Raw genomic sequence first — 13,996 nt, 5'->3', positions numbered from 1 at the left:
GGCTGGAAATTAGCCTTGTTCTCTTTTTGCGTTTTTATGGACCTTGACTTAATCTCGGTCCATAAAAACGCAAAAAACAACTTGGCCAAGATCTCCAACCATTGTAACCTCTTGCTTGGTCAATAACGCATATTTTTCTGGTTTGATTGGGGTCACTACCACTATCGCTCTGAGCGGTGAAGGGCTAGCGCTCGAAGCATCAGCTTTCGGAACTCTTTACTGTGGCAGTTTACGTTACCATTCAGTAGGACCCTCCGAACTACATCTTCGCTGTACACCGTTGGTGTTTTCGTTCTAGCCTTGCGAACATTCATGCCACGAAAGAAAACGCGAAAGGATGATGTGGAGTGTAGCAGTCCAGGGTTAAGGAAACTGAATAACACAGCTAAGAACAGGAAAACAGTTCAATCCCGATTCATGGATCACTTTACAAACCGGACATCGCGATAGAAACTTCCCTCTACCTAACGTCATTCCTTCGGGCTCTTTTCTTTCTGTCCGGCAAACCATAGTTAGTAGAGGGGAACTAGTTCCCCTCTACTAACTATGGGCAAACGGAGTTGGATCTTGTGTGACCTCGGTCTCTGTGAACCCCTGTGGCCAATTAAATATGTAGTGCTAGTCACGCGAAAATCTGCAGCCACGGCTTATCATATTGGCAAAGCCACCGAGTTCTGCATTCCAGAAATGTGGGGATGGTTTGACCTTGTTCGGCTGGTGGATCAAAGTCGGTGTTGCGATTTTGTCCACTGGAAATCTGGTTTTGCATGACCCATGGAAAATGCCACGTTTGACGTCATCTTTTTAAATTTGGTGGATCACGCATGCGCTACAAAATGTCGGACAAACTTCAGTTAGGCGAAGGACAATTGACCTTGATACGGCCAGCAGTCGAGAAAGATGAGGCAATTCATTTAGCTTGTTCACTATATGGCCTGAAATTATCAGATCCCAGTCTTATCAAGGAATTTGACAGTTATGATGATCGAAATTTTTACCTGAAAGGCACGCTTCCACCCAAAGATCATGCACATGAGCGGTTTCGACAGAATGAAGCTGAATTCGTGTTAAAGATTCTAAACCACGTGGATTCCCAAGACATTTCCTCTGTGCAAGGGCAGAACGAAGCTTTGTTGTTCTTAAAAGAAAATGGATTTAAGAGTCCTGCCCCGATTAAAGCTTTAAATGGCGAATATGCTGTCACCTGCGAAATAAAATGCGGAAATGCAGAGAAGGGCGAAGAAAACAAACAGCTCGAGCGAGTTCATGTCGTTCGACTTCTTAGCTTTGTTCCAGGGAAGCTTATTAGGGATGTACCTTGCACAGCTGAAGTTTTCTTCTCTTTAGGTCGCTATACAGCCAAGATGAATAAAGTTCTACAGGTATTTAATTCATCGTAAAAGACCATGTGGCGTTTACCAAATACTCAAGCGTTTAAATAGTTACATAATTATAAGTTAGAAGGCTCTTAGCTTCCATACGCTCTTTGGGATGGATCGAAATAGTTCATCTGAAAAGGAGATTAGTTTGAAAGGCGGATTTTAAATCTGTGAAGAATATGTATGCTTTGTTGAGTCTGTTGTAATGAGGAATAAAACTACTCGAATGATAATTTTAATGGAAAAATATCTAGTATTAAACTGAGTAGATTAAAATGATGATAATAATTAATTAATGGAAAAGGAGGGTAATCGAACATTCGAGAAGATATGCAAGGATTGCAAATGGAAATCTGGAAAAAAATTAGCTTATTTTGTCCATGGTACCTAAACCCATGACAAAACTACTATATAATAGAGTAAAAGTACCATAAGAATACTAAAAATAATATTTATACAGGATAACAGGATTTGAGCCAGGCCATGACATTGCACCAATCCTGCAATACAATTTAAAGTATCTCATCAGAAAACTATTTAGGGGTCATTTTGTCCCCTCTGGCTTTGAGATAAAGACCCGAAAAAAATTACACATTTTCAGCACAATGAATTGTTAACAAGCAGAACACAAATTGTGAACAACAAGGCCTGCAAAATGTTGAAATTGCAGCAAATTTATCACAGTTTCCACTGGAATTTACACTTGAAGCATGTTGTGTACTTATTCATCCTTCTTTGATATGGTATGGTATGCGAAACCCTGGGACAACCCTTTCAGTGTAATAGACACTGGCATCAAAGGGGGTCCTGAAATACTATAGATAATTGTAGCTTTGTTACAATCAAAAATTTATTTGAATTTGATTGGTGCATAGATTTAATTGGAACATAATTTATTCCTAATTATAATGTATTATAATTATAATGATATGAACAATTTCTGAATTCTGTCTTGAGTTATGATAGCCAAACAAGTGAAAAAGTATCCTCCTACCCAAGCCCCCCTCTCTGTAGCTAGGCACTTACGGCAGGAAAGAAACACATTGTCGTACTAACAGCATTTTAACCTTAATGGTAAGGTGATGAAAACTTCATGTCATCTTTCTCTGAATGCTGCCTTCATCTCTGAATTTTACTGGCAGCAGTAGAGCTCTCCATATATCTGGGCATGTATTAAATATGGACTTGCTTTCTTTTTTCCAGGGATTTAGCCATCCAGGTGTTGGCTCTTTAGCCAAGAAAGAGTGGGATTTGTCTCAGATACATACCATCAAAAGCTATGTTCTTACTGTTTCTCAAGGTGACAGAGAACAACAGATTTTAAGTTTGATTTATAACAATTTTACAAATGATGTTCTTCCACAACTCCAGAATTTCTCAAAACAAGCAATCCATGGTGATGTTAATTATGAGAACATACTTGTTGAGCCAAATCATTGTGGGGAGGGATATGAAGTAGTCAGCTTCATTGATTTTGGAGACATGAGTGTTTCATATAGGTTGTTTGAAGTTGCTATCTGTATGATGTACATGATTCTGCTTGGAGTTCGACAAGGGCACTCACATGATGAGGCTATACAGATGGCAGGTCATGTTCTCTGTGGCTATCAAAGTGTTTGGAGCTTAAGTCAGTCAGAGCTTCCTCTACTCTACTGGTCAGTGGCTGCCAGATTCTTCCAGTCCTTTGTTAATGGAGTGTACAAACAGTCATTGGAACCTGAGAATGCTCATATTTCAGATGACTGCGAGTTAATAATGGGTATTCTTCAATCTTACACAACCTTGACAAGAGAAGAGGTTTTAAATTCATGGTTATCACTTGCTAAATAGTGCAAATTTAAACCCTGACTTAAAACTGCTTAAAAGAAGAAACAAATATGCACAGCTAGGTGTTATTTGCACAACACCTTTATGTATCTCCCGAGGGTAACCAAATGGTGATAAGTCCATGATTACCCTCGTTATCTTTCTGATAATGTAAGTAAAATATAGGGTTTATATTTGTATAAGTTGCTGTAGTTTGTTGTAGTTCACTGTAGTTTCGTTTAGTTTTTGCTCTGTTACAGGCTGAATACTGTATTTAAGTACCAGTGTTATTAAGTGGGTTGATGCCAAACAATCCCAAATTGATTAAAGAAGCCATGCCATTTACTGAGTCATGCATTTTTTGCATAGCATGGAGTGGGGAACCTTTGCAATGGATGGGAAGGCTGCTGAGAACGTAACTCTCTTATGTTCATTTCTCTCTAAATCCTATCTTCTAATATATTGAGTCACTATGTAGAACTGCATTTGTAAAGCAAATATGAAAATCCTTGCATCGCCACCATGTTTGTATCTCCTGGTGGGAGGACCTAAAAACTGATTGGGGCACTTCCTCTAGATAAACATAATTACCATTGATTTACTTTGTCATTATCTTCATTGTCATTATTATTGTGACATCATCATTTAGCCTTGTGCATGCGTTGTGATAAGAAAGCAGCTCAGGTGTCATTTCATTGGTTCTTTGTAAAGAAGTTGAGCTCAGGATGACCATTTTTGCATTGGCTGGGCCTGGGAAAGGGATGGTGCTGGCTTCTATAGGAATACCCAAACAAGCTCAGTGGCATCAGGGGCTAGAATAACTTGCTTAACATACATAACAAGCCTTTTTTTTAATTTTCAAGGCTAGTGGAAGCACGTGCATGGCAAAAAAACACATGTAAAAGGCATAAACTCATGTTATGCTTGTTTCTTTCTCCCCCCCCCCTTCCCCATTCCCCCTTTCTTCAACCAATGTTGGCAACAAAGATTATGATCAAAATTAAGATCAAGGGGCTAGAAGTACTTCCTAGTGAGAGGGATGTTTTATTTGTGTACTCTTGATATTTCACAACTGCGGTTTATCAAGCAGCAGCAAATTGTGGATGATAGACATATGTCTAAAGAAAATTATATAAGAGAGGTGAAAAACACCTGAAGTAACTAAAAATCTCGGGAAACTCAAACATGAGTTAATAAAAGAACAGTCAAGGCTGGAACAAATACTTTTAATCTTCGTAAACTAGTCGTGTTATATGCGGTATGTACGATACAAGTCAAAAAATGTCTCGACCTCATGTAAAGAAATAGATCTGGAAAAAAAATTTTAAATTTCATCAGAAATTTTCAAATTTTGAACAGACTGAGGCCTACGTACCAGGTGCGCGAGGGTTGATGGTTGAACAAGACAACTGTCACACACAGCACGGGCCATATATATCACTCGCCAAAATGCTTGGATCAATTATAAACTGAAGAGACTCCCCGTACTTGTTTTCTTCTCAAAAACCAAAATAAAACGTTATTCTTGATAGATCTATGGCACTAAATAATATCTACGTGGTTGTAGCTTAATTAAGGCACTGCTGAATCACCTCTCCTTTTAAGGCAGTTACAATTAGGAAACGATTTTACCCTTGCCAAATTCTTCAAGCAGGAAATAATGTTACAGAAATAGGATCTTTTGTAACTTAAGTTTCTATCTTCACTACTTGTGCCACGGAAACCAACCACTAGAGACCTCAGAAGTCCAACGGCTTGCTTTAACAACTGCATAGTACCTGCTTGATCGCCTGATTGGCTGGATACGATGTAGCAACATTGACTTATTCGAAGAATTTTATTTTTTGTTTTTGTTTCTTCAACCAAAACGAAAAAGCATTGTCTTCCGTTATGGAAAACAATATTATTTACTTGTGCCCTGAGGCAAATCTGTGAACTGTTTTCAATAACCTCACCGGATAAGAGCGATTATATCTATCTCCTGAATAACAGTTAAAAATTTAGGAAAGTACGTATCCGGATAAAAAACTAGTGAATTACAACAGCACAATGGCACAAAAATGTGCGTCTTGGAATTTCAGTGATGCATGTAAATAGGGATCTTTAGAGGACAAAAGAAAGGAACGCGGACACTCCGAATGAGCAAGGTCAAGTCCTTTGTGTTGAGTATCTGGAGCTTTTTTTAGCTTTCGCTGACGTGTTGTTTATGCAATCAGATGTATTATTATTATAATTTGGAAACGGCGGGACACACCAGTACGTAGCGAGCGAGGTCACGTAATGCTAGAAGATTTTATTCAGCTGTTGACTCTTCAAAATTTACGATATTTACAAGACTATAATTTAAATAAAATTCTCAGACCTTGTCTATATTTACACTTAAATATCACTCTGTAATAAAAATGACTTAATCTCTGACGAAAATGAATCTATATCTTTTTGGTACACGCGACACGCTTCTCAGTAGTTATTTTACAATAATTTGAATATCTTAATGAATTTGTTCTCTCTGTTCGTGTTGTTAAGTTCTCTAATTTCCTGAGCCATCTGATCTTTGATGTCTATTTGGAAGTCCTCTAAGCTCACACGGAATCAAGCCAGGTATCATAAACAGCCAAAGCTGAGTTGTTTGCTGTACTTTGAGAGTATTTTTTCCCTCTCACTTGAATGTCACAGAGGTTTAGTTCCTCGAGGTACAGTTAAAAAATCTTAGTGTCTGTACAAGGGATGCACACAAGAGTCTCAGAAGATAAGGCAACCTTTGCTCAGATTATGATAGCCCCCCACATACTCAAGGCCATGCTAATACCCAAAGTTTGTGAAGCAAGGGTCAGAATGATAAGGTAGTTTAAACACGCTCCCAGGATGACTTGCCAAAGTTGTGCTCTCTAATCCACAATGTCGCTGGCTTGTTCCATACACATATAGCGCAGCTTGCTCGTACCTTTTCCTAAACATGTTCTCTTGTTGAATTTCTTTGGCGCAAAGATCCAGAACTTCAGGCGTTAGTACTTTGGAGTTTGTCCTTTTGATGGCACGAGGTCTGATTTCTTTACTCTCCATTGCGGTCGAGTGTTTGTTATTTTCCGTTATCTTTGTCTTTTTTGGGGAGGATATCTCTACGGCGGAGGTCAGTGTTAACGCTGCTGCAACGTCTCCGTATCACTATGTTTTTCCAGGATCTGACGGCTTTTATCCGCGCTTAGATATTTTGACGTCGACAGCGTGTCTGGAGATAGATCAGTTCAGCTTTTTGTTTGTAAAGAAGAGACCCCTACTAGGCTGCCTAAATTTGGTATTCACGTGTGACCTCTGATGCCACCTGGCTTATGGAATAATATTTTCACCACTAAACTGCCTCTTCAAAGTTGCTGAAATAGGAGTAGCCGAATGTTTGCTGTGGGCCAAGTTGGAAAAGTACACACGAGATAACGCCACTATCTGCCAAGGTTCCAATCTCTGCCCTTACCCAACCTCGGCCATTTAATGATCATGCATTCTAGGAAAAGAACATGAAAGCGTTAATCTTGAGTGACAGGTCTGAGTCCCGGAAACCCATCAACAGTTATATAGCGCGTGGGCACCAATTATACAGTTTTTATTTTCTTCCGCGCTGATAGGCTCGTTTCGTACTTGCGGTTTTGTGCTAAAATTAAACGTGTTTTGCTTGTTTGATAGAGCGACTAGATTAATCTTTTTGTGTCTCTTTGTTGCATGCTTTGGTAGTTTTATCGAGTTGATCTTAAAAGTCGTTTAACAAGACATCTATTGTAGATTAGCTGGCATTTATTCAAAAGAATGATTTAGTTAAGTTCAACATGACGTAGTCTTAAGAAAAACAACTGCGAGTTAATACTGTACCTCGAAAACTGCAGATGTTAGCGCTCTGTTTCCTTTAAATTTTCACTTTCTTTAATTCCCGAAAAATAAAAATAACACTGAAAAAAAACTGTCATTTTTATTTTCTTCATATTGACACGTAACTTTTATTTTTAAAGTGGAATGATATTAAATCCATATCGAGCAGTGAAGCAATACCAACACTTGCAACGCGAGTTAAAAAAAAAAACAAAACAAAACAAAATAAAACAAAACAAAAGACATCATTTCATTTATTTTGCCCTCCGTTTTCTCCTGCGCTTAAAATTTCTCTAGTTTATCTCTTCATTCCTCACCACAATAAGGCAGAATTTTTCGGTTTCAAATACCAGTCTGAAACGTGTAGATATATATTGTTCTAACAAATTGCTTGGAACGAAAATAGCAACAAAAAAAAAAAATTCTTATCAGATTTATGTTGTTAAATATAGGCCGTTTTACAAACTGAACTCACGGTAAGTCACTGTGTATGCTATTTTAGGTCCCTTACTTTTCCCACGAGGAGTTTTAAATCAGTCCGGTTTCAGGAACACAACACTGAAAGGGACTTTCAGCTGATTGTATTTAAGGAGTCTCCTCACAACAAGATTTTACACAGAACTATTCATAGATAACTCTGACGTATCAAAAAACTAAAACAGTAAAGCAACTGATTTTTCCGGGCTATGATCTGTTCAGTGCTAGGCCCGATGGGTCAAGAAGTCGTTCAAACTGCAATAACACTCTTTCCTTTCTTAGATAAATATAAGAATGAAAAAGAACGTCTCTAGAAATAGAGAAAGAAAATCCAGTTTTGCGGATTACCAAAACACCCAGCCACCTTTTGAGCCACAGGACTAATCTGATCCTTAGTAAACCTGTAAGATCTGGTTGGTAAATCTACCTTTAACATATTCTTGTAAATAAGCCAATAAAATACCTTGTTATGAAAAAAAAAAAAAAAAACATTTCTAACTGATAGACTTTGATATTCTTGTCGTCTCTTCACAAGACAATGTATTGATAATCCAAGGAGAAGTTATACGCAGATCACTTTTGTTAATTAATTAAAGGATTTAATTGTTGGTTCTCTAAATCTGACGATCATGGCAAATAACACCTTTATCTTTAAATTGGTCTTTTCTATTTCTGGTGCTAAGAGAGAATTCTAAGAGTCTTACAATGAGTCTTAAAATTATCCCTTTTTTTGGCACGGAAGAGCTTCAATCTGCTTCCGTTACAGAAAAATTTGTCGATGACGCCACATCTAAAGCACGCGCTTAGTGTATGGGTATTTGGGCTTCACGATGGCTTTTATGCATGATCAACAAAATGTGAAGGAACTCATAACATCTTTTTATGGAAACAAATGAGTTAAGCGCCACAAGTTATGTCCCATAGAAAAGTCATCGATTTTGGGACCTTTCTAACCCTCTGAATTAATTAATTACAAGCTGGTCCTGAACAGGTTTATCTCAGTCACACGGAAACTAAGTAACCCAGTTTGCCGGGTTCGATCTGAACGGATTCCCAAAATGGCAATCTGTTTGCGTTATTTCAGTACTAGCTTTATCTAGGCGGAACAGCAAAGCGGAAAATATTGGGCTGATTCAGTACTTCATCCACGCGTTTTTCTTTTCATTTGCGAGCGGTAAAGGCATGCGTCAGTCGTAACTTTGCTTACAGAACAAGGGCATATCTCCAATTAGAAAAATGACTGGAATTACTGACAGGGCAATTCGAAAAGATAGAGCTTTGAGCTTTGTTACGTTTTAGATATGTAATGGAACACTGAGTTATCGTATCAACTTCTCACAAAACCATTCCTCCATTGGCTTACGAATGCACATCAGTGGCTATTTAGGCGGGTTTAGTGGTTACGTTTATCACTTCTTCATTTCCATAAACAAGAACTAGTTATTCGTTCTACGTATGCTGAAATCGTTTTTACAAGCAAAAGTGGAAACCTCTCGATATGCCGCGAGATTCACCCAACACCATTACAAGAATATTAGTTTTCGTTCTAGAAAAATCATCAATCATGAACATTTCTTAGTCATTGTTTCAATGGATACACTTCGGCGATTTTTTTTTCGTAAACAACTTGAAATATGTCCGGTCGTACGTGTACACCCTTTCCCGTAATTATTAAGGTAAATATTTTAATTCGCAAATGTCTAAAAAACAACATAATACGCTTAGATACTAATGAATGTGAACCCCGCATAGAGTCAAGAACAACATTTTACCACATCAGAACAGACTTCTTCATTTCTGAGCTTTTCTCTCTCCATTGTTTCATCAATACGAATGCGTAAAAAGACACTTTGAGTCACTTGTATCAAATTTCGTCTAAATCAAACAAAAAAGCGAAATTTGTTATAAGTTACTTTAGGGGTCCTAAAAGTGACCAGCGTCTAATTTCTCTTTACAATATCACCCCTAAATCAATCATTCAGATCACGCGAATAAAGGAATCAATCACCAACTGAAGAAGCTCTCGATTGTTAAACAAATTCTCCTAGCTTGTCAGCGACCAAGAAATTGTAACGAGAACAGTATGGAGAATATGCATACTGGTCTATAGGGTCAAGACCGTCAACTGAGCCAAAGTTTCAGATATTTCAGTTCAGAGTAAACGTGAAATACCATTACTTCTTTGTCTCTTCCCCTTTTTTCTAAAGAATTTTGGTTTCAATAGCATTTTCTTTGATTAAAACATTTTAGCAGAAAAGGTTCTGAGAGTGTGGGCTAGTAAAAGGAAGAGGATTGTTCCGGCGAAAGCTGAAATATGACCAAAATAATTTTGTACGCAATTGCATTGTAGGACTATGAGGTATCTGTGTAGTAACGTTTATGTTCTTCTTTTAAAAATATATTTTTGTCTGGGTTCGTGATAGAAATGGCTTTCGCCCGCCACAATAATAATATCAATCGATGTTAACAACAATAAAATCCCGATATCTTTAACGCATAATTGATTTTATTGGTATAGATAATAAAGATAACATCGAGATCGAACTTGATCAGTATCTGAACCATCCAAAATAAGTCAAAGAATGTAAAGCTTTTTGTTTTATTTCCTGTTCTTTCCTTCATTATCAAGTTCCTTATCCGTTGCAATCATGACTCAGGGCTGACACGAGCTTCCGCTTTTTATATCGCGACAGTTGCGGAGGGAAACCGTTCATCTGTTATTTCCGGGATCGCCGCTGAATCATTGATAACGTGCTCAATCACGTGCCGACCTTTTATCGCCTCCTTTTTCCTGTTCATAGTATCAACGCAGCCTAGTTGTCTGGGAGGAGGTACTTTCCTAAGAAGCTCGGCCAGGAGTCGCGAACAAAAGAAAATAAAACCATGTATAACTTAAACTCTTAGAACGATGGAGAAGTTGGATCATTTCGTTCCCTTTGGGTTACCACAGGCGAACCACCCTGTGAATATGTTGATCGTTAAGACATACGATTAAAATGTGGAAAATTTTCAAGTTGCGGTGGTCAAAAAATGAGCATTTTTAAAATCTTACTGAAATATCAACTCGGATCGAGAGTGGCTCGGTAAAAAGGGCGAGGAGGGCCGACAACCACTATACATGTTGGTGCATTAACAACTATTCTGACTTGGTTGAGACTTTCAGATCGCAATGCGTCGAAATCGGTAATTATTGAGTTCTCTATTTATGGCCACCACACAATACTTTGTGTGGTGACTTGGTTTTAAGTCTGCGCTACGCCCATCTATGCGGCGAAAGTTTCGATCTAAATACAAAGTGCATACAAGATTTCTGAGATTTAAAAAAACGAAACTTTTATTACACAGCTTGCCTACCACAATGGCCACGAGGTCATCAGCCGCACAACTCACCGCCATTGTTCATTCGCTCTGTAGCACATTGGTAAGGCGCGCACAACTGCTTACGAAGCGATGGTATACTGAATGGCATTATTACGAAATAAATCGCCTTTGATTGATCCTCAACCAGAAATTGGAGGCAACGAACTACTTATTATTTTTATCTTACCTTATTATAAGGGGGCTTAGAGGGAAAGGATGGAAGCATGGGTGGAGTAGCTCAGCTGACGGGTATTCAAATATCACACCGAGTTTGTCTACATATCCCTGGCACTCGTGATATATATATATATCACGAGTGCCTATATATATATATATCCCGCTCAGGGAAAATTTTCTTTTCAAACATTTATTCTATTTAAGTATGATTATTTGGGGTGTACAGGGTCAGGGTTTCCCTCGTATCTGTTTAATTGAAATTAGCCTGTATCCGTAATTGGATCCCCCTTTGTCATCCGCTAAGTTGACTTCGGTCGTGTATCTTTAATAGATCCTTAGCTGGGTTTTCATATGGGTTTATAGGCTTCCCCTACCCTGTCACCTTGAAAATTAAGTTTCCCGGGAGACCACGTCTCCGTTCACGTAAATCACATCTTCGATTGCCGTGTTGCCAGCATGGTTGTCCTGATAGTGTAGTGGTCATCACACCTGACTAGTAACAGGGGGACATGGGTTCAAATCCCGCTCAGGGCAAATTTTCTTTTCAAACATTTATTCTACATATATATATATATATATATATATATATATATATATATATAGCTCTTTGGCACGTAAAGCCCTGCTTTCATGTCCAAATTGAGCACTGTGGAATGAGTCATTGCCGCTAGCATTGCGCATACCTCAGTAGGCTTTTCTAGTTTGAGCACTCTGGCATGGCTTAGACGATACCACAAATGTGGGATCGTTTGGGGTGACCATATCGGTTCTCCCCCATCCTAACATCAGCACTACACTGGTGAGGCCCAGAATCCCGGAGGCCCTCAGCTAAATCTGCAATCTCTAAAATCACTACCCGCATACGCCTCCGCATTAATTCCGCTTTCCACCTTTCGCGACTTCTACCACTCTCTGGGCTCATCGGGACGTTCTCTGCTCCTTTGAGAACCGTCAACTCAAACTCAAAGTATAAATCGCCCCTTGTAAATACTTTTTCCACTACATAACACCCTGTGCTGGGTCTCCTTAACTGGTGTACTGCACAGAGAGCACCTTTCTCGCGGTGTAAATAGAAAACAGATTTCTCCCGGTGCTGGGGCCCCTTTACTGGGGTACTGCACAGAGGAGCTAGCCTTCCCGTAAAACAACTTGTAAATAGTAATAACACCCAGGAACTGTCAATAACCTAGCTAATTTCCCCTGTGTTGGGTCTCCTTCACTGGTGTACTGCACAGCGGGCCCTTTACCGTTAATTCACTTAATTGTGTTTTAATTGAGTTTTGTTCTGTATATAACACTAATCATTGTATAAATAAAGTTGATTTTCAAGAAAAGAAAAAAAAAGTACTGTCTGTAGTTATACATATATATATATATATATTTTTTTTTTTTTTTTTTTTATCTGAACAGTTAAGTTGAAAATACTAAAAAGAGAGCTTTACAGTGGATGTGTTGACGTCAAAGCGCATCTAAAATAGTAGCACTGCTCTTTCGGTGGTTGCATTGTTTGCTGTTCGTTCATGGAAGCGTCTGTTGAGTTCCTCACTGTCTGCACTTCTGCGCTACCCACGAACTCAAGTTTCGCTGTAACAAAGTTTTAGCTGCATGTGTGTTTCCATGAGCTGATCATATCACAGAAGTCCACTGGAATCAAAAACGAATTAATATGCATTGAACAACATGGCTAGTATGGCAACTTGTATCAGCGAAAATTTATTTTCAGTGATTTCGAAGGTCATGTCGCGGTAATAAAAGAAATGATGGTAAATATAGAATATTGTTTTAGATTCTAAATATACTTGGATAAACGGGGCGGATCACATGCATCAGGAAAACACTGTCTAAATTTAGTCCATTAGCGGTTCAAGAGACACAAACATTGGTACAAAAATCTTTGCAATTTGCGATAAATACAACATCACTCAACGATCCAAAAAAAAGTATATCTTTGAGCCGCGGATAGGATATTGTCTCAGCTTATTGCGAGATGCAAAACAACCACTTACAGATATTAAGCCGTAAGGCGGACAGCACGAACTTTCAGTGACAATTGATCTAAAGGAAGAATTGCACAAACATTTTTCAATCAACTTCACAACGTGAAAATCACGGGTTGTGCATGTTTGCCAAGACCACTATTTACTTTCGAGGGCATCGTAGGCCGCAGAGTTGGATGGGCGTGTTTCACCATGCACATTATAATCACGTGACGAGTGGGTGCCGAAATAAATTTCTGGCTATCAATATAAGTGAAATATAGAAGAGGTATCAAAGATGAAGTTATGTTATTAATACTAGCGTCATATTGTGGTCATTAAACCGAATTTAACTCTATCGTTATCGTTCTCATCGCAAGCCTTAATTGTGCTTGTCATGGATTTAGTACCACTCCAACCGTAGTTCGTATCCGCTGTATTTGCCTCTTTAAGTTGACAATACCTGTCTATTGCACGCAATGTGCCCATCTTTAAACTAGACCTCAGACTGCTGACCTCGTAAATCTACATCATTAGTGATTATTGTTTATGAAACAATGAATGCCAACTGTGAACCGGCCGACTGGCAGTTACTTTTCAAAAGGAATTAAAGCTTTTGAAGTTAAATCACACCTAGCATACAGCAAAATCAAACCATGCAGCGATTAGGGACCTTAAGCAGTCAGGACGGCAACGCCAAGGAAGACTTCGATTAAAAAATGAATTTCTACTCTTAGTTAGAATTTTAAAAATGGCCGCATGAGCTTACTGTCTCATACGACACCACAGCTCAACTTCAGCATGACGTATAAAAGCAGCGTTGAGTTCCAAATGGAAATTAAAATAATTTGCCGTCGCGGTTTCGGTTCGCAGACGACGCAAATTTTGGCGATTTCACGTTGTTGTTTTGAATAGGACGGCTAAGAAATGTACAAAGTTTCAAAATGCACGTGCTGGGCTATT

At 38.6% G+C, this 13,996-nt stretch overlaps 1 protein-coding gene across 1 annotated transcript; it reads left to right on the top strand.

Moving 5' to 3' along the window:
* The first annotated feature begins 638 nt into the window (after positions 1-638).
* Positions 639-3,530, top strand: LOC111335215 (hydroxylysine kinase). The gene is made up of 2 exons (XM_022941077.2): positions 639-1,382; positions 2,583-3,530. Exons 1-2 carry the CDS (start codon positions 825-827, stop codon positions 3,207-3,209), a joined length of 1,185 nt encoding a protein of 394 aa, XP_022796812.1. The 5' UTR covers positions 639-824; the 3' UTR covers positions 3,210-3,530.
* The last annotated feature ends 10,466 nt before the right edge of the window (positions 3,531-13,996 follow it).

This window comes from Stylophora pistillata, chromosome 8 (genome assembly GCF_964205215.1).
Source record: "Stylophora pistillata chromosome 8, jaStyPist1.2, whole genome shotgun sequence".
Lineage (NCBI taxonomy): Eukaryota > Metazoa > Cnidaria > Anthozoa > Scleractinia > Pocilloporidae > Stylophora > Stylophora pistillata.
This window is presented reverse-complemented; position numbering and strand designations above follow the sequence as displayed.

Bases quoted from the DNA above. Each gene is read 5' to 3' on its own strand.
- LOC111335215 (XM_022941077.2), top strand. From the start codon at position 825: ATGCGCTACAAAATGTCGGACAAACTTCAGTTAGGCGAAGGACAATTG. The intron at 1,383-2,582 runs GTATTTAATTCA...TCTTTTTTCCAG, and splicing joins AGATGAATAAAGTTCTACAG to GGATTTAGCCATCCAGGTGT.